This window comes from Mus caroli, chromosome 13, assembly GCF_900094665.2.
Source record: "Mus caroli chromosome 13, CAROLI_EIJ_v1.1, whole genome shotgun sequence".
NCBI classification, from domain to species: Eukaryota; Metazoa; Chordata; class Mammalia; order Rodentia; family Muridae; genus Mus; species Mus caroli.
The window spans coordinates 85,332,262-85,352,889 of record NC_034582.1 but is presented as its reverse complement, the minus strand read 5'-3'; the positions used below and the strand labels follow the sequence as shown (position 1 = coordinate 85,352,889).

The 20,628-nt window shown below is 39.2% G+C and overlaps 1 protein-coding gene across 10 annotated transcripts in view; it reads right to left on the bottom strand.

The window, feature by feature from the left end:
* Ssbp2 (single stranded DNA binding protein 2) overlaps positions 1-20,628 on the bottom strand; it is a 240,715-nt gene that overhangs the window by 165,286 nt on the left and 54,801 nt on the right. For 5 of the 10 annotated variants that reach the window (XM_029468157.1, XM_029468161.1, XM_029468156.1 and 2 more), the window contains exon 2: positions 5,778-5,850. In XM_029468157.1, the coding sequence (XP_029324017.1) occupies positions 5,778-5,850 (73 nt within the window). The other 5 variants (XM_029468154.1, XM_029468155.1, XM_029468159.1 and 2 more) reach the window with 3 other exon arrangements.

The following is a 20,628-nucleotide window of genomic DNA, read 5'->3' as shown; positions in this document are numbered from 1 at the left end:
GGTGGATGGATGGATGGATGGATGGATGGGTGGGTGGGTGGGTGGGTGGATGGATGGATGGATGGATGGGTGGATGGGTGGATGAGTGGATGGGTGGATGGGTGGGTGGATGTTCTCAAAGCACACTGGTACTCACAGTCCAGCTCCACCTTCCCATATATACCACTCTGTACTCAGGAGAGGGATTCTGGAAATGGCATTGCTTAGCTTCCTTGATGCTGGCTAGCTTCCAGTTGAGCTCTGCCTTCAGGAGATGCTAGTGGAGATCAAGAGCAGGCAGAGCCCTCTGGCTCCAAAAGTGAAGCCGTTGGCAATTCTAGACATTAGCAACATCGATGTACACATAAGAATAGGTGTGTGGGGTATGGGGTGTGGAGTTGGTGTTCATACGTAAGAGGCAAGAGGTCAGGATGGAGACTTTCCTTGAAACTGTCCTCCATGTATTTTTCGATAGGGGCTCCAGCTGAGCCGAGTTCACTAACTGACTACACTTGCTGACCACCAAGTTCCCAGCACAGGATACAGGTGGGCTCTGCTGAATGAGAGCTTTTGATGTGGTTCAAAACTAGCGTATGAATTCAGGTCTGCATGCATATAACCAACAAACTATCACTGATCCATCTCTACAGCCTTGCCAGCAATACCTTCTCTGAAGCTCTGGTCTTGGCACCATGGCACCTTATTAGCAGGCAGAAGCCCCTTCAAGAACATCTCTATAGGGCACCAATACGCGCAAAACCTTTTCCTAAATTCTTTTGTACTTTTTGAATATGAGCCAATTTTTAAATTTTTAACAACATAAATGATAAAAACAGTCCCTGAGTGAGTATCAGATCTATCCAATTCATTCTCAAATAGAATTCCTGAGACTTCTAATCTAGATAGAATATGTTATTCCCACTCATTAGAAATAAGGTATTTGATGTATAAGTATCTCCACATATCAAACTAAATGAAAATAAACAGAACTGAAGTAAAAACAATATTTAAAGTTTAAACAAAAGATATTTAACAGAAGAACTACCACTGGTCCATCTCCACAGTCTTGCCAGCAATACCTTCTACTATATATGTATATAGTAACTCCTCAACAGTCCTTTGCTATTTCTGGTTTTTGGTTCTATTCTAAATGTCTTTTGGTGGCTATGAGCAGATTATGTTGTAATACTCCACAGGAACAAGAAAGTACAGCAAGAGAAGTCAGTGTCCTTCCACGAGGTTCCCAGATGGCAGGGAAGCCTTGAGAGAACTTACATTAGATCTTAGAGCTCGAGGTATTTTACTAGAAAGGGTCACACCAAAAGTCAGACTATTATAGGTCATCCAAGTGATGGACCTGTGACACATCCATGTACACATAAGATGTATATTACTATTGTGCACACACACACGCGCGTGTACACACACACACACACAAACACGCACTCATAAAACACTAAGCTACAAAAAAGTAGAAAAGTTCCTGGTCACAAGTGTAAAAATCCATACCTTGGAGCAATCATTACCTTCTAGATTCTATTCTATAAACTTACATGCACCAAGCCATTTCTTTCGTAATTAAGACAATCAGCTAAGATGTAGAACATATTCAAACTCAAAATATGTAGTTAAATTCACTTATAGGTTGGACTATATGGCTTTCAAACTAATGCTCAAGAAATTGGCTACAATTTTATTTCCTTCTTTATACAGGTGAAAAGTAGAACAAAACTTTGAAGTCTACAGTATCCAATAACTGGGCACTGAAGAAGCAACCCATTCATTAGATGCTGCAATGCTACTATTCTGAACCTACTTGTTGACCAACATGACAAAAAGGCTACCAAGAGTATAAACTGTAAAAGGAAAGGGGAAATGGATAACTCTACAGCAATATTTTAATTCCTGCTGTTTGTTTTATTTTGTTTTGTTTTGTTTTTATGGCAGAGTTTCTCTCTGTAGTCCTCCGTGTCCAAGAACTCACTCTGCAGACCAAGCTAACCTCAACCTTAGAGATTCACCTTCCTTTGCCTCCCAAGTGCTGGGATTAAAGGCATATGCCACTACACCTAGCTAACATTTTAATTCTTTTTTTTTGTTTGTTTTTGTTATTGTTGTTTGTTTTGTTTTGTTTTTCGAGACAGGGTTTCTCTGTGTAGCCCTGGCTGTCCTGGAACTCACTTTGTAGACCGGGCTGGCCTCGAACTCAGAAATCCGCCTGCCTCTACCTTCCAAGTGCTGGGATTAAAGGCTTGTGCCACCACGCCCAGCTTTTTAATTCTTAATTGTATTTATTAAGAACATCCAGCCTCATTTCCAAGCATGAATATTATAAAAATTCCAAGAACCAACAGGAATTCTTCTTGTATATGGGAACATTGTAACAAGAAAAAGACAACTAGCAAAGAGCACTAGGTAGTAATGGTGACCTAGAGTTAAAAGTTCCTGAGCATTCTGCTGCAGCTGCAAGTTACTGATCTGAGCAAAACACGGCTGTGTGCTGAGACTCCTCTCCTACTAGGAGTAAAATATGGTAAAGTCATTCAAACTATATTTAGGTTTGAAGCACTGACAATTAAAAATTTACAAAAGTAACACTGAACCCCTAATGCAGCCTGAGAACAGCTTGATCACTACTATTAGTCCACTGTTCGTTATTGAATAGAAAGGGGAAACTAATGGAACTCCTGAGTTTGTAAATGAGTGGGCCTCTCTCTTTATCTCTATGTCTTTTGTGGGCTCTTTTCCTTGTTTGTTTTGTACTTCCCAGTATCTTATATTTCATTTTATAATAAACAGGGAAGAGCCAGGCTGGCATAATCATGTTCTTCATTCTTCTCACCAACAACAAAGTCATCAGGAGGAGTCTGATTTCTGATGGCTCAGGAAAAGAGCACTTTTTAAAGGCTTCCACCCAGTGACTGGGCTGAGAAACAGAGCAAATGCCATCAGCAGTTCTGGTCAGCCCTCCCACATGTAACAACCATCCCAAGGAAGTGGGAAAATGTCTGGCAGAGTAATCCCAACTCAGAACTTATTAACATCACGGTCACTTATAATCTTATCAATCCTGAAGGAGAACTTTGCTTTGAAAACATTACATTGAAGTAACTACTTCAATTATTTCTTTATCAAAATACTCAAGTCAAATAAGCCATTCTGCCTATCTTAGGTTTCTGGTGTAACAGTTCTGAATGAGGTAAAAAATCTGGGACTAGAGTAGAGAGAATTGATAGAATATGAATAGTCGTACACAGCTGAGCTGGTTAAAAAGTCATTCTTCAATCAGCATGCTCTAATTGTGTGTGTGTGTGTGTGTGTGTATGAGAGAGAGAGAGAGAGAGAGAGAGAGAGAGAGAGAGAGAGAGAGAGAGAGAGAGAGAGAGTAAAATTAAGAGAGAAAGCAACTCTAAGGGTACAGAGCTATAAAATACTACATTTAGGCATTTTCTTCTCTTCTCTTCTCTTCCCCCTCCCTTCTTCCTTCCTTCCCTCACGTGCGCTCTCTCTCTCTCTCTCTCTCTCTCTCTCTCTCTCTCTCTCTAGATATATAGAGATAGAGATGTATCTGTCCTGTCTATAGTTAAGGGACACTAAAGTATAATCCTAATGATATTATTCTTTTAATTAAAATTCCATAGGCTCTTTCGTCAAGAAGATAATGTGAAAATTGTCTCAGTACAGTATGTAATGAGTTTCCTGTGGGGGTGCCTGCAGGCTGCAGTAACATCTTAAAGCCAACTGCCCTGAGAAACTCTTCCCAGTGAGCAGTGACATCTAAGTTCTTTGGATACTTAAGTAGAGAAGGGTTCAGGCAGAGGACTGTAACACTCAGAAGACAGAGCCTTGAGGTATATACAGCAATTGCAAGCAATTAGATATTGCAGACACTTACAATGTAAGGGAATAAAAAGGGATTGAAATATAGCCAACTAAAATTATCAAGAACTTTATCATGTACTTAGCAAACACTCCAATCTTCCATTTCTAAATTAACAGCACTCAAAAGAATGCATTTTCTATTATTTTTTAGCAATTATAAATGTGTACACATAATTTTTTATATGTAAAGATTCTACAGCTAAGGATGAAATCTCCTGTGATATGACCCGCTCCTTCCCCTCCTCTCTGCTGTGGTCCATTCACTGTACACAGTGCTGGGCAGCCTAAAAATTACTCTCAAGTACATCATGTGCTTTGGCTGTATCTCCTGCCCCACCCCAACCTGGCCTACTTCCTTAAGCAGTCGCCCTCCTGCTTCAATGTCATGTGTGTGTGTCTGTGTGTCTGAGTGTGTGTGTGTGTGTGTGTGTCTATGTCTGTGTCCATGTGAGCACACACGGCACATGTGCAAGCATGTGAGCGCACGCACACACACACTTTTAAATAACCTATGAAAGTCTAGGATCTGCAAATGAAAGAAAACATATTTTCCATTTTCTCAGTTTGGTTTATTTTACTCAGTATGATAATCTCAAGTTGATTCTGTTTTCCCAGAAAATAACATCATTATATTATTCTTTATGACTGAATAAAACTTAACTGTGCATATTACTATATTTTATCATTTATCCCTCTATTTATGGACACCTAAATAATTTGGCTATTACAAATAGCATTGCAATAAATATGAATGTACAAGTGTATCTGCAGTGTACTGACTTAAGAGTTCTATAGGTTTAGACCCAGGAGGGTCCAATTAATAAAATAGCAATAATATGATGTATCTTATGAATTTCTTGTAATAACTTAAAATGGTAATTGTATAATACCTTGGTACATGATGTGCCAACTAAATAACAAAATTCAGCACCTTCATAATATTTATCATAATGTAAAGTAAAGAAGAAAAATAGAGTTCTTGCAAGAACACTCAGATTCAGAGCTTGAAAAGTGAAAGAGAAGCATTTGCCTGCAGTCAGCACTCAGGAACCTGAGGCAGGACTACAGCAAGTATGAGGTGAGCCTGTTTCCAACAACAAACCCAAACCACGACAGTGGAGGAAAAGAGAGAACAGCCAGAGCTTGGGATAAGATGATGTTTCAAAGCAATCAACTCTTATTTATATAAAACAAAAACAAATCACATTATCAAAACTTGTAAACAATGCTAACATAAGATACTGTTAGAAATGTGTGCAGGAAGGAGGCTTACTGTATGTGCAGGCATGTGTGGGTCCATGTCATATGAGTACGTGTGCACCTATGTATACTTGTGCTTGTGAGGACTATGGCATTTACGGGATCTCAGAGGACAACTTAGAGGGGGTCTATTCTCTTCTACAGTGCTGTCCTAGGGATCAAACTCAGTCAGCAGGCATGCTGGGAAGAACTTTTACCCAAACAGACATCTCACTGGCTCTCATCCACCTTCTCTCCACACAGGGCCTCTCTGTGGCCCTCTCTGTGGCTAGTTGGCCTGTGACACGAGGGACCTATCTGCCTGTTCTCACCTATCCTTGGACTGGGAATAGAAATGCACACCACCACAATCGGATGCTGGTGTGTGTATCGCAGACATAGTACAACCTTCTAAAGCAAATTTGCTTTCTTGATTATTATTGCCATGTTGAGGTAACTTTCTAAGGGAATAAATGGTTAGAAAATTTACTAGAATGTTATTAAGTTGCACAGAAAAGGCAGTTAGTGGTACTGAAAATGCTTAAACTCTATAAAGACAGCATTATGCAGAAGGATACCTAAGCACTTGCTCTATGACAACTTTACAAACTATCCTTCCAGTCTATTTTTCATTCATTTATATAGCAAATGTGATGCAGAAAATGCATAAGACATACCTCCGATAAAAATGTCTGAGCCGATTTCTGAGCTCCTACATGGAGCAGATATTCATACACGTAGAGTGCTAACCTGGAAAACACAAAACATTCACTGAGAAGAGGACATTTGAGATGTGCTTTGTACACATCATTCTACATCAAAGCCTTTCTAACAGTGTCAGAAAGTAAACCTTTGCCCACACCCTTTCAATGAGAATATATATATATATATATATATATATATATATATATATATATATGTGTGTGTGTGTGTGTGTGTGCGTGTGTATACACACACATACATATGTATTCAGAAAGAAATTTACTTTTATAATATATTCTTTTATTAAAAGTAACTAAATACATACTGTTCTCTTAAATCATCTCACTTATACAAACATTCTATGTTATTCTTAACATAACCAATAGTTTAAATGACAGATTTAGTAACTCCTAAATCCCCTTTTAAGGTAAAGTTTTCTTTGATTAGTAAAGTCAGTGAGTTAACTGATTGCATTTTATTATTTTTGACCTTTTTGGTGGAAAATATTGTTAATTTGTGTTTAATATCAATTTTAACACTTGTTTAGAAGCGTCTACCTTCTACTTAATCTTTAGATTTGATTATTAGGCCAAATAATATTTTAGTTTATAAGATATTCATACTCATAGCTAATCACAGCATTATGATACTTCAAACTTAATAAACTAATTATTTGGGGACTTATAGCTTAAAAGCTAATATAAAATTATATATTTATTACTCAAATACAGAATGTTGAGTGTGTTGAATACATTTATACTGCCCCCCTTATCCTGTGGATTGAATTTTTAAACTGTACCATGTGGTTCAATTTCAGTTGAGCTATTAAAATATGATTCACAAGCCCAGTGAGTCTGAGGCAGTATTTTAATATCTTGGACAGATTCCCAGATATCTCACAACAGTTCAGTTTCCACTACAGTATATTTACCAAGACTGAAGCAGGTTTACCATAAAGAAGGCAGTGTAACAATGACCACAGCTCAGCACCACTACACCACCTTCCTGCCAAGAGAATTTTGATTATGAAAGACTGATAGCATCTGTAAAAGTGATAATGTTCTTCACTCCCATGAAACACACCAAGCGTCTGTCACAGAAAAAGAAATCCTATGCAAATCAAGCTTTATTATTTAATTATTTCTCCATTTCAGAATCAACAGGTACTTTACTGGGAAGCACTAAGCACCACTCAGTAGACATTCATGAAACTACTGAGATAAACGTCTGCAAATGTGAGTGTGCGGTACAGCTGAGAAACATGGGTGCCCTCCCATGTGACGGTGCTCTTGGTCACTGCGTAGCTCTCTCCCTACCATGCATGTGATGGATGGACATAGCAGATCCTTTCAAAAGCCATATCTCACAATGGAAGTGTGGCTCACCCTGAGCACACCACAAGGAACACAGGCACTGTCCCTTTAGTTTAAACAAGTATTCTTGCCAGTGACTGAAAACCCAATGAACACATATATCCTCTATACCCTGCCTCTCCACAAGCCACCCAATCATATGATTCATTGGCTATGATGGCAAATTTTACTTTGAAGAGAGAGGAATGGATGTCTTTCTGGCTAGATGTAAAGCCTCCAAACCACTGCCTGTGACCAGATGCCTGACTGCTACATCAGAAGAAATGTAAGAAAGAAAGAGAGAAGAGAAGAGAAGAGAAGAGAAGAGAAGAGAAGAGAAGAGAAGAGAAGAGAAGAGAAGAGAAGAGAAGAGAAGAGAAAAAAGAAATGTAGTTTCCTGTAATCCCCTGTGGCCTGTAAGGCCCTGGGTGTAAAGCCTACCAGTATCCACTAGCAAGAGATGGGGCCTATGTCAAAGACTGAAGGAAAAAGATGTTCTTCCAAGTGTGAGGAATTTGAAGGGGAAAGAATGATGCAGAAGGACCTTGATTGGTTTCTGGAAAAGAGACATGCACAGTAAGTACAATGTACAACTGTTTCTCCAATCCTTTATACTGTAATTCACCTTCTCCATCTGCTTTTATGGTTCTTATGTTTAAAACATAAATTAATAACAATAATAATAATAATAATGTTTCTGAGACTTAATTTCATCAATCTGTCAAATGAAAGAATACTTTCCTTCCATTATTGACAGATTAATTACTGTTATAATTTTGGCTGCTAATACCCTGTAATGTGGAACACCAAGTCATGCATGAACAGTAGTGCTTCCTGCTTTTGAAGAGCCCACACATAGGAGCAGCAAGAGCCTTCAGCATTAGATACAGATACTCTGTGCTCCCCAATAGCTCCCCACAGTGACTGCGTGGAAAACACTAATGTGAGACTATCTGAAAGTTCTTGTCTTAGGGCTATGGTGGCTGCGATGAAACGCCATGAGCAGAGCAGCCTGGGGAGGGAAGGTTTTATTTGGCCCACACTTCCACACCACTGTTTATCACTGAAGGAAGTCAGGACAAGAACTCATACTGGGCAGGAACTAGAAACAAGAGTTGATGCTGAGGCCAGAGAAGAGTGCTGCTTACTGGTTTGCTACTCATGGCTTGTTCAGCCTGCTTTCTTATAGAACTCAGGACACCAGCTCAGGGACAGCACCACCCACAAAGGGCTGGGCCTTCCTTTCCCCATCAATCACTAATTAAGAAGCCACCTGACAGCTGACTCTTACTTACGGAAACACTTTCCCAGTTGAGGCTCCCTTCTTTCAGATGACTGGAGCCTGTGTCACACTTACATAAAACTAGCCAGCAGTATTCTGGAAGAAGGGTCCTGCGATGAAAGGCACTGTCTGAAGACAGACATTTCAAGAAATAGAGCATAACATTTCTCCATCTGTCCAGGTAAGACACAACAGAACAAGCTCACCAAACCTAAAGAGCAACAAGAAACAATTTACACCCAGTTTTTAATCAAACAGGATGATTGTAAGAATACTGAATTTATTAATATCTGAAAGGTACAAACTTTTGAACTAACAATTTCACTTTCTTTTTATGATAATTCTATCAAGGATTCATGAGTCAAATATCTCTAAATTATCCTTCACTTCACTTAAATTCAGTGATGACAAATGATTTTGTTTCCTTTTTGCTGCCTTCTTTTATTTAGTAAGAAAAAATTATTCAAATAAACAAGCCTGAAATTTAAAGAATTGTTATTTGTAATTTTAAACTATATGGGTTATGTATTTCACATTCATAACTACACAGAGGCCATATAGAATTAAAGCTGCAGAAAAAATGTTGCTCTTAACCTCATGCCATTTAATTATAATGATCATAGTGGCTGTGTTTATCTACTTCAAGAGTAAGGATCCAGCAAATAGGAATGAATGAATGAATGACTCTTTTAGATCAGGCATATAGATGGCTCTTGAGGAATCATTTGGCATTCAAGGGCAGTAATGTAAGATTTTCTCTTAGGTACCAATTCTAGTATAGTATCTCCTCAGAACACTTAAGATTTGACCTCTTTGCTATGGTCACAGGACATGAAGAAATCGAGTGGTGCTGACCACAACAATTTCCACACTGCTAGCTAGTTTTCATAGTAGGAAATAAAGCAAGATTAGGGAATCTTAAAGGATGGCAGACCGTTTGTGAAGGACATTTTATAAAAGTCGTGAGTAGTCTGTATTAAAAAACAAAAAACTTACTTCCCAGGCTTAGACCTTAAATCCCAGTATCAATGACCATGAAAGTATTAGAGTATCAATTCTCTTTGAAAATAGTAAATCAACTGTGTGAGAACTTACATTTTCTCTTCAAAGGGGATCCCAAACACCCAGCTCACCTGTACTTGTGCACGTTAGGGAAAGCGTTCCTCACGCACTCCCTGCCCCCTTAAATGACAGATTAGGATGGAGTTTTCTAGATTCATAGAACTTTCCCTACCGACTTACTTTTGTTTTAACTTCCTTTTTCATTCCTGATTGATGCCTTCCAGACCCAACACACTAAGTCTTCAAAGAATACTGCCAAAGGATACCAACTTGTTACCATCCCACGCCCACTTCCTTCTACCAAGAGTTCTGAATCACCCCAAGGAATGCTCCACCTCCCATCTTCCTTAGAACCACAGAGAGGGACCCCTGTCCTTCCCCTGCCGCACGCAGCCTCCAAGCAGCAAAGACTGGCTATCCATACACTGAGTCCCAGAGCAGGGGAGGAGCCTTAGGAGAGCAACACTTCATTTACATATTTGTGTTTAATTATTCTTTTAAAAATAAATTCTCTTATGTCGTTCAAATACTTGTAAAGAAAGCCACTTCCTTCCTCAGCCACTGCATAACCCCAGCTTGACCAAAGACACAGATCAGTGTCCAAATGTCACTCCTGGGTGATAAAATGCCAATAGTTTGTCAGATTACAGCCAGCTGAGGCGTCTCAGGAGGCATTTGGCAGCCACCAAAAGGCTACTCATGGGACTGTAGCAGTTATTAGCAGTGAAACTAGATCAGCCTGATCAAATGTTTAATAGCACTTGCCACCTGGTGTTAAGGAGGTGTGAAAAGTTAGAAATCCAGGTTCTAACATTGTCTTTTAAACTTCCTCACCATTAACAGTTAGGCTAAAAAACAGACTTGGAGTGTCAAAAACTGTGAAACCACACAATAAATGCTAAAACCAAGCTTTTCTTAAAAGTCATTCTAAAAATGTCTGCTTCTCCTATTCTCCACATCAGGTGGCCCAGGAAACAACACAAATGAAAGTCTTTCATTAGATAGACAGGTAAGTTAGATGCACACAAAAAAGTTGCTTTGCTGCTGTCTCATGCTGGGAATTGAAGCAAACAACACATGGTTAGGTGTGCCTAGAAACAGAAAACACTTGCCTCCTGAGACAGGCAAGTTAAAAATGACACATTTAAAAACAACTCTGGAGAACTGCAAAGAGCAAAGATAAAACAATAAGAATTAATTAAGAAGTAATCAACAACTGTAGAAATACAGTTGCTCATAGAATTTAAACAAAACTTCCATCCCAGGCCACCAAGAGTACTCAGACAGTAAAGGCACTTGATGGCCTGAGTTCTGACCCTAGAATCCACCTGGATCAACGAGTTGTTCTCCTCTGACCCCAGATGTGTACTGTGGATCACATGCACATGGATGCACATGGTTTATTATATAAACAAACACTGAAACCTCCTATCCAATCTCTGGGTGAGCTCTATGCACTAAAGACACTAGAGGCTACCCTTGAAAACAGCACTCACTCTGGGTTCAAGTGAAGACAATCCTCAGGCTCCTACCTACTGGGCAATCCCAAAATACAAGCATGGTCACGATCTGCTTGCTACACATGCTACACTAAGAGAGCGGCGTGCAGGGCACATCCAGGGCACTGATGATGACATGTTACTGCTCATGAGGCCTTAGGACTCTCCTATAGCTGACTCTGTTTCAGGTATTTCAGCTCCAAACCCAGTAGTTCCAGGGCTTGCCTTGCTGTCCCCTGCGGCCTCACTGCAGGCTTGGTTCTGAGCATCTCCCCACATCACACAGCCGTCTGTGCCAACAAACACTTCCTTGAACAACTCAGACCTGATTCCAGCCAGACTTTCCTGTTGTGAATCAAAGTGCTCTTATGTGCATACAAAGCCATCTACCTTCTTAGAAACATATTTTGAATTATAAAAGCAAAGGCTTTTCCCATTTCCTAAGCATCACTTCTCATCATGTATCAAGTTGGTTAATCTTTGGATTTCATGTGTTGGAATGTTTGGTTTTAAGAACTGGTATTTCAGTTACTTCCTTTAATTTCATTTAAAAATTGTTAAATAAAATTTGGCTTAGCATTATTAAACAATTTCCAACAACTCCTGGAATGGCCCTAACTGTATTTCTTTTTTTTTTTTTTTTTAAAGTTTTTTTTTTTTATTATATGTAAGTACACTGTAGCTGTCTTCAGACACTCCAGAAGAGGGAGTCATATCTTGTTATGAGATGGTTGTGAGCCACCATGTGGTTGCTGGGATTTGAACTCTGGACCTTTGGAAGAGCAGTCGGGTGCTCTTACCCACTGAGCCATCTCTCCAGCCCCCCCTAACTGTATTTCTACTGTGTGTTTGTACCATACATGTGAAGTCACATTCTCAGCATTAACGGTCATAAAATCAAAGTACCAGTCACCACTGACAGATGTTAAAGACACTTTATGCCATGCAATATCAAATGTCTGCTTAAGATTTAATTCTCTGCAAAAATAAAGAACATTTATCTTCTTACAATATAAATTTGTTTTCATTGTCTTGATTTTTATTTACTATGATTGTATATGTGTATGGCACATGTGTGTGTCCACATACATGTGTAGGTGTGTATATCTGTATGCCTGTGTAGGACAAATGTGGACACTGTCTGTCTTTTCACCTCTTTTGAGACAGAATCTGATGAGTCTGAAGTCACTGACTTGCCTAGACCATGTAAACAGCAAGCTCCTTGGACCCTCCTGTCTCCCCCATAAGGGGATGTAGACAGGAATTTTTTTTTTGAGAATTTCACATATTTACACCATTCTCTCCCTCCCTCCAGTCCCTGTGTCCCTCCCACTCCTTTTCAAATTCATAGTTTCTTAATCTTTAATTGTAATTGGTACATGTATGTATATGTCTTAGTCACTGTTCTGTTGCTGAGGACAGACACCATGACCAAAGCAACTCTTATCCAAGACAGCATTTAACTGTGAGCTTGCTAACTGTTTCAGGTTCAGTCCATTATGGCAGGGAGCATGTTGGCACACATAGTGCTAGAGTAGTTGCTGTGAGCTACATCCTGATCCACAGGTGGGGGTCAGGGGAAAGGAGAATAACCCTGGCATAGGCTTGACACCTCAAAGGTAGCATACATCCTCCAATAAGGCCAAACTACCACAATGGACGTGTGNGTGTGTGTGTGTGTGTGTGTGTGTGTGTGTGTGTGTGTGTGTGTGTGTAACACATATATATACGTGCATATTAAATTTGTAAACACACGCTGCTGAGATCATTTAGTGTTGTTCAAATACTTTGAGCAACTGATCTTCCTATTGGTTAACCTATCAAGGGCTCATCCCTGTCCAACACTACTGATTCTCCCACACTTAGCAACCAATTGCCTATAGCTCTTCCTCTAGAGCAGTGGTTCTCAACCTGTAGGTCACAACCCCTTTTGGGGTTGAAAGATCCTTTTATTAATATCACATATCAGATATCCAGCTTGTCAGATATTTACATTATGACTAATAACAGTAGCAAAATTAGCTATGAAGTAGCAACAAAGTAACTTTATAGCTCTAAGCCAATAAATACAACTTAAGAAACTGTCACAGCTTAAGAAGGTTGAGAACCACTGATCTAGATGCTAAGACTCATGAGATATGCCCCATCCATGTTGGCTTGTGTGCTTAAGATCAGTCCCAGTTGGTAGTGCTGTTTGGTTAGTGTTAGGAGGTGCAACCATGCTGGAAGAAGTCTGTTACTGGAGTTCAAAGCTGCCTGTGCCTGCCGATCCTAGTATGTGAGCTCTCGTGCTCTCTGTCTGTCTCTGTCTGTCTCTCTGTCTGTCTCTCCCTTCCTCCCTCCCTCCCTCCCTCCTTCCCTCCCTCCCTGCCCCCCTCTGCTCACTGTCTGTGCCATGAGGTTTGAGCTGAAGTTTCTCGGCTGCTTCTCCAGCTGCCACTGCTGCATGTGCTGCCTCCACTTCCTCATGGTGAACTCTGACCCAGAGCCATCATCCCAAATGCACCCCTTCATCTGTATGTTCCTGCGGTCATGGTGTTCATCACAGCAATAGAAAGTAAGGCAAAGGGCTGGTGAAATGGCTCAGAGGTTAAGTGGACTGGATGCTCTTCCAAAGGTCCTGAGTTCAAATCCCAGCAACCACATGGTAGCTCACAACCATCCATAATGAGATCTGATGCCCTCTTCTGATGTGTCTGAAGACGGCTACAGTGTACATACATATAATAAGAAATAAATAAGTCTTTTTTTAAAAAGTAAGACAACTGCTTTCTTCTTCCTGTCAAATAGTGACCCTAAACTTCAAAATATAAAGGATCAAATGACTTGTGAGTAAAAGACTTGGCCAAATTACTGAAACTGTATACACTGTTGCTGCTACAGGGAAAAAACAACAACAAAGTATTAATAAAATAGTATCTGACAATATCAAGTAAAAAAATCTATATCATACTGTATGTAATATTGAGTATTGTTATCCTGTGACATTCTAAAGTTAACTTCAACTTTGAAATGAGGTCAACAGGAAGCGAAGGAAGTCATTTAAAGAGTTCAAGCAAAGGCAAAACGTCTAGAATAACTACTTTATTAAGAGCTTGAGGCTATACATTTAGAGCCAATGAGACCTGCATGGTTTTCTCACCAAAAAGGACACCACTGGTTGGTAATTAACCACCCTCTCCAGACTGAGAAGACAAATACTTCTTGTTGCTAGACTGTTGTAGGCCACAGTGTGTGTTGAGCTGAACAAGTACTGCTAACCTGCTAACAAGGAGCCCCCTGGCAGCTGCACTGACACCACCATCACACTACATCCACGCAGCAACTAAAGACGCCATGGCACCAGCTAAAGACAGACATTTAACAGGACTTTCCCAAAAAGATGGCGGTCGTGTTTTTCTCCTGAGTTCTCATGGGTCAGCTTTAATGACTTGATGAGAACAAGTTTTAACAGCTAAAGTGCAATAACCAACCAAGGACTCTTCAGTAGCATAAAACACGACTTAACCCAGCCTGATCTTCTTAACAGGAAATGCTTTTTAAAAGGAACAGACTATATAAATTTATAAGGCCCCATTCACTTGTGAAGTTAACCATGGTAGGTTTATGTCCTAGTGTATACAAACACTGATCCAATATTTCAGAATACCCATGTTGACTACTTTTAATCAATTTAAGCATTATTTAAATGTCTTTTCTTCAACTATATTGAGAACAAAATTTCATTACATTATATTATACTAAATTGTTTAAATTATTGGCTCACATTTGAAATCAGTGTCTTTACTGAAGTTCTCATTAAATTTTATATTATATTTATTCAAGGTAACATTATCACCAATTATAAAGCAAATTCAAAGATAGGAAAATAACAATTATTTTTCCAAATTACTTCAAAATCAAAAATTATCTCAGTAATGCTGATACTTTGAAGCTGGGGAATGTAGGTCAGTGTCAAAATGTTTGCCTCCCATGCACAAACCATGGGTTCAGTTCTCAGTACCATGAAGGAAAATATTAATAATAATAATGAAACTTTTAAAATACCTTTATACATTAGGATAGTATAACTCCACCTCTAGATTTTATTAAAGATTTTATGACAGCTTAACAAGCAGCAAAAAAGAGAAAAATAATATGCATGTCAAAGTCTATAGAAAGCATTAAACCATGATGTTAATATGTATATGCATAACCAATGGAAGCATATAGAATACAATGAACTGTAATGCGCTGATAATACCAAGTGCTGGTGGGCGAGGTTGGAGAGCGACAGAAACTTCCTCCACTGTTAGAGGAAACAGAAAACTGTACAGCAACTTTGGAAGACAGCTTGGCCACTTCATAAAATGATGTAATTATACTGATTGTAATTACATATTGTGACTGTTAAAGGAAATAATTAAAGGAACTAAAAACAATTTCTTAACAAACAACCTGGCACTTGTGCCTCTTGGTATTTTCCAAATAAACTTTTGTGCCCACACCAAAAGTCCTTGTTCACAGCTGCTTTACTGTAACTACCTAAGCATGACATTCAGTAGGTGACTGGAAGGGGGGGACTGTAGCACACCAGCCAGCAGAATATGACTCAGTGAAGAGGATGTGTAAGTGCACACTGCTAAAAACAAGTCCCACCGCCCATCTACCCACAATGCATTTGGCGAAGTCTTTAGTTATATACCTGTGTCAACATCACCATTACTTAAGGATGTATAGTAGTATACACTGCTAAGCAAGGCTAGGGCTTAAAATCACCTTCTGTTCTCTATAAAGGATTTCCAGAAGGGTTTTCTCACAGCAAATCCTAGAAATGTCGGTCCTCCACTTCCCAGTATACAGATGGAAGTGCTTAGATGACATCTACTAAGTGGACACAGCATTAACCACACTGCTCTCTAAGGACTTACCATTATACAGATAGCTCAGTGCATCTATCAGCCCTCAGCAAAGAAGCTATTTGCAGTGGCTGGTGACTAACAGAGCCCCACAACTCATCAAGGAGCACACTTACAGAATGCTCGGCTCCAGATGGACGTCTATAGCATACCCTTCCCCCCCTCTCCCCCGCCACCAATTTTAAGAGATGACGTCAGAGAGGGCAGAAAGGGGTTTGGGCCAAGTGACACATGACTGCAAGGAAATAGTATCTTCAGACAGAACAGGGCACTGCATGTATGACCTCACAAAAGTTGGGACATACTGTGCAGGAGACCTGTGCAAGCCATAACCTGGCTAAATCCACCCGGTGGCTAAATCCCACCCTGAAGAGGAGCTATTGGCATCTGGTAACTGCTGAGAAAGAAACACAACCCTCTTTAGTAGTGTAGTCCCTGTTAAGCTCACCACTCTCAGACCAAATTGTCAAGGATTCAGGGTGCAGTTGGCAAACCACTTGCCATGAAAGACTGACAGCCTAAGTTTCACACACACACACACACACACACACACACACACACACACACACACGTGCACGTACTATGTGAAAAACAAAAAACCAGGCATGGTCATGTGTGTTTGTAATCCCTGTGCTGGAAGAAATTTAATCCATGAGCACCTCAAATTGGGTTTAAAAAAATAAATTGGACACAAAGTTTGGTGGGTAGGGACAAATGGGTGGGTCTAGGAGGAGTTGGGAGAGGGGTGGGTATAGTTAAAACACTATTTGAAATTAAAAGCTAATTAAAAATTGAAACTTAAAGACAGAGTTTAAAACTTTAATACCGCAGAAGGAAATGAACAGGTGTCCAAAGAAACATCCCAACCTTAATACAGACATAAGCCAATTTCCTCTCTGAACTTAGAAGATATGGATACATGGAATCATATTTGAAACTATTATTTTTTAAAGCTACAAATAAAATCATAGGAATCACAGGGATATCCCCATCATGAGGAAAGCCATTTCCTAGTCTAACTTCAATATAGTTAGACATCAATGGCATCTGCTTTTAGAACCTTTATTAGTCAGCCGCTTTGTGTGCATATAAAAGGGCAGGAGGGACTGTGAACTATGGTGTGTTTATGCATGGTTATGGGTACTGTTCCTCAGGATACAGTATCCACTTGCTTTTTGTTTTGTTTTGTTTTTTGTTTTTTTGAGACAGGGTCACTTTCTGTCTGATATGCCGAATAGGTGAGGCTGACTGGTCAGCAAGTTCCAGGATGTTTCTGTCCCCACCTTCCAGCATGAGAATTGCCAACACACAGGACCACACGGGCAGGTTTGTTTTTCATGTAGTGTCAAACTCAGTCCAGCTGAACAAGAATGCCCCCATGTGTGCATTTGAATCCTTGGTCCATAGTTAAGTAGAAATGTTTGTAAAGGACTAGGAGGTGTCTCCTTGGGGAAGCGGTGTCACTAAAGAGGGCCTTTCAGGTTTCAAAAGCCCAAACCATTGCCAGTTAGCCCACCCCCTACCCTCATCCTTTCTTTCTACCTTCTTCTTGTGGATTAGATGTAAACGCTTTGCTACTGCTCGAGTGCTTGACTGCCTGACCTCATGCCCCCGGCCATGATGCTCATGGATTCCACCCTTCTGAAACTGTGAGGCCCCAAATTAATGCTTTCTTTTCTAAATTGTCTTTGTAACAGAGTCTTTTTATAGCAGTTGAAAAGTAACTATGACACTCACATTGTACAAAAGCACCCTTACTCACTGAACAGCCTCTCTATCCTCTAAGTCATTCTCAATGCTAAGAAACCTCATACGAGACCTCCTCCCTAGTGCACTACACCAAGAATATGAATTTAAAGTAGACCAGAAACGAATCAAAGTGTCTTTGTCATCAGATAACATGGTTACCTATAAAGTCATACCAAATAGACCAAAGGAAAACCTGATGCAACTAATAAGTAAACACAGTGCTCATTAGTATTGGGGGAGTACAAAGTTAGTTATCAAAGAGCACATGATTTCCTGTGGACTAGCAATAAACAAGAAAAGGTTTAAATTAAAGGTGAAAGCCATTTACATTAGCATTCAAAAGCTGAAATACCTCAGAAAATACTCCAACAAAATATGTCCAGGACTAATATGAAAAAAGTATAAAATCCTGATGAAGGCTCTCAATGAGAAAGAACGTGAGGAAGCCCTGTCTCTGGTTATGATCTCTGGCTAGGAACAAAGGCAACAAAATAAGAAAAAGACAACCTTTGACAAACAGTGGGTGAGCAAAGAGAAGTGCGTGCGAAACAGATGAATCTAGACACAAGCTTAAATGTTTCAAAGTTGATCACACACAGAAATCTACAGTGTCAAACAAGAGAGCTGTTGAAGTATGACATAGGAGAGAACAAGTAATCCACTGTATGAAGACGGATTTTAGATGCGACACACAAAGGGAAGGAAAAAGAAAAAATGATTGTTAGACTGTGTTATAATTAAAAACTTCTGTTGTTTTCATTCATTTAAAACTCAAAATATTTCTTTCAAAGAAATAATAGAGTAAAATAGTTGTCACTGGAGGCTAAGAAGGAAAGGGGGAGAGGAGAGAGTTTGTAGTTGGATAAGGTGTTCTATAGTATAATGTGTTAAAGAGAAAGGATGTTAGAAAGAGGAAATGTGAATGTTAATTATATGAATCTAACTATAAGCCTGTATCACACTATCATACTATAGCAATAAACTTCCAAGGCTGTTTACTATGTATCTGCAGAGAGAGAACAGACTTACCAAGTAACATTTGCAGGGGCACAGTTGGACTGTATTTGCTTACTTTGTTTCTGAGTTGAGATGTAGAGATGTTACACTTTATGAGTAGTTAGTTATTTCCAAAACCCCAATAGGTGGGGTTCTAGGTACCTAAGCATAAAAGATCCTTGTCCAGCATGACAGGCTACCAGCATTCTTAACTACTGCACATGCTCCTCAGCACACATTATACAAATCAGGTTCATTCTGTGTGAAACTCATCTTCAAACTATTGCAACTGTTTTAGAAATAATGCACAATGAATAATCCAAAACTACATTAGTTAGTCTTCTTGGATCCTTTCATAAATAATGATCTTCAAAGTATGTGGGAAAAGTCTTGACATTTTTCTCAAAATCTTAGAGAGTAAGAAACTTTTAAAGTGTAACAAAGCCAAATATCAACAAAAGTAGTAATTAACTTACTCCATTTGAGTTAAGATTTAATTGAATCCAAAAAGCCTCACTATTTAATTCAACTAGTGGGTTCATTAAAATAAAGAGCTACAATTCCTCTGCCACCTTTTTATTAACTGTCACCAAAAGGAACATCACAAATTGAAATATATGTGTCTTATAGACAGAAACAGAAACAAACCCCAAGTACAGCCAATACAAATTAAGGTCTGTTGAATATTTTTAATGTAAATCAAACTCATAGTATAGCATTACTACATATGATACAGTATGTGTGTAGCTGCTTACTTTGTAAATATAAACCAGCTTTAAGAGGGAGTTACTTAAACATATACATCAATTTGCTAAAACTGAAGAAGCATTTTTTTTTACTTAAAATTTCTTATTCTGAGGTTATACTTTCACAATTATTGTAACTTAGTTTGTTAGATGACCACTTTTAAATGTTTACTTTTTTACATTGGATATAATATTTGAACACTTCGATATTACTAATGCTGCTTTTTTGTAGTTGTTTTCAGTCCTTGAGAAACCATGGTTGTTGTGAACCAGCCAGTGGCTCACGTTCTGACTCAGCCAGCTTCAGGCTGAGGGAAGGTTACAATGGTTTTATATTGGTTTTTGGCGTTGTTGTTATTGTTGATGTTGTTGAGACAGGGCTTTTCTACATAGTCCCAGCTGTCCTGGAACTCACTATATAGAGCAGGCCAGCCTTGAGCTCAGAAAGACCTGCCTGCTGGGATTAAAGGCGTGTGTGTGTGTGTGTGTGTGTGTGTGTGTGTGTAAGCAAGTCCGGCTCATGTTTCTTTTTAGAGTAAGATTATTGCTTCTTTGATTACATAAGGCTCAATTACCATTTTTGTTTTTGTTGTTACTTTTCTCCTTGTTAAGAGATTTTATTTTTTAAAAAGATTTTATTTTATACCATCTTAAATTGATAGTAACAAATTATGTTTTTGAAAATATTCTAAATATTATATACATCAAAGGAAATTTTGACAAAATATTTGGGAGTAACATTTGAAACACTGGCCCATGTTTGCTATGGTCATTTAAGTATCCTCCAGTGATATGCTGGTAGAAAAGGAAATAGTGATAAGTGCCTATAATACAACCAATAAGAAAATTAGGAGGAGGAGATCAGGAAACTTGCTTTGCATATAAAGGAGCACACACAAAAAGTATAGAACTCTTCCAGACTAAGCTGCCAAGGTAGTGTGCTGATGGAATACTGTACTGTTTATATATTTAGCCCCTAAATACAGATAATGCATTAAGATAATAAAACATATGGAGCAGGAGTGAAAGCTGTAAAGTGCTGTCCTTGCAAGCATGGGCTCCTAAACTCAATCTCCAGAACCAACTTAGTTTTAAAAGGCAGACGCCTGTAATTCCAGTGCTGGGAAGGCACACAGGCGAGTCCCTGGGGCTCAGTGGCCATGCTAATAGACATGACAACATGACAAGATCCAGGCAAGGAGAGTCCAGTTGTCAAAAAAGAGCGCAGGGGAGGGGAGGGGA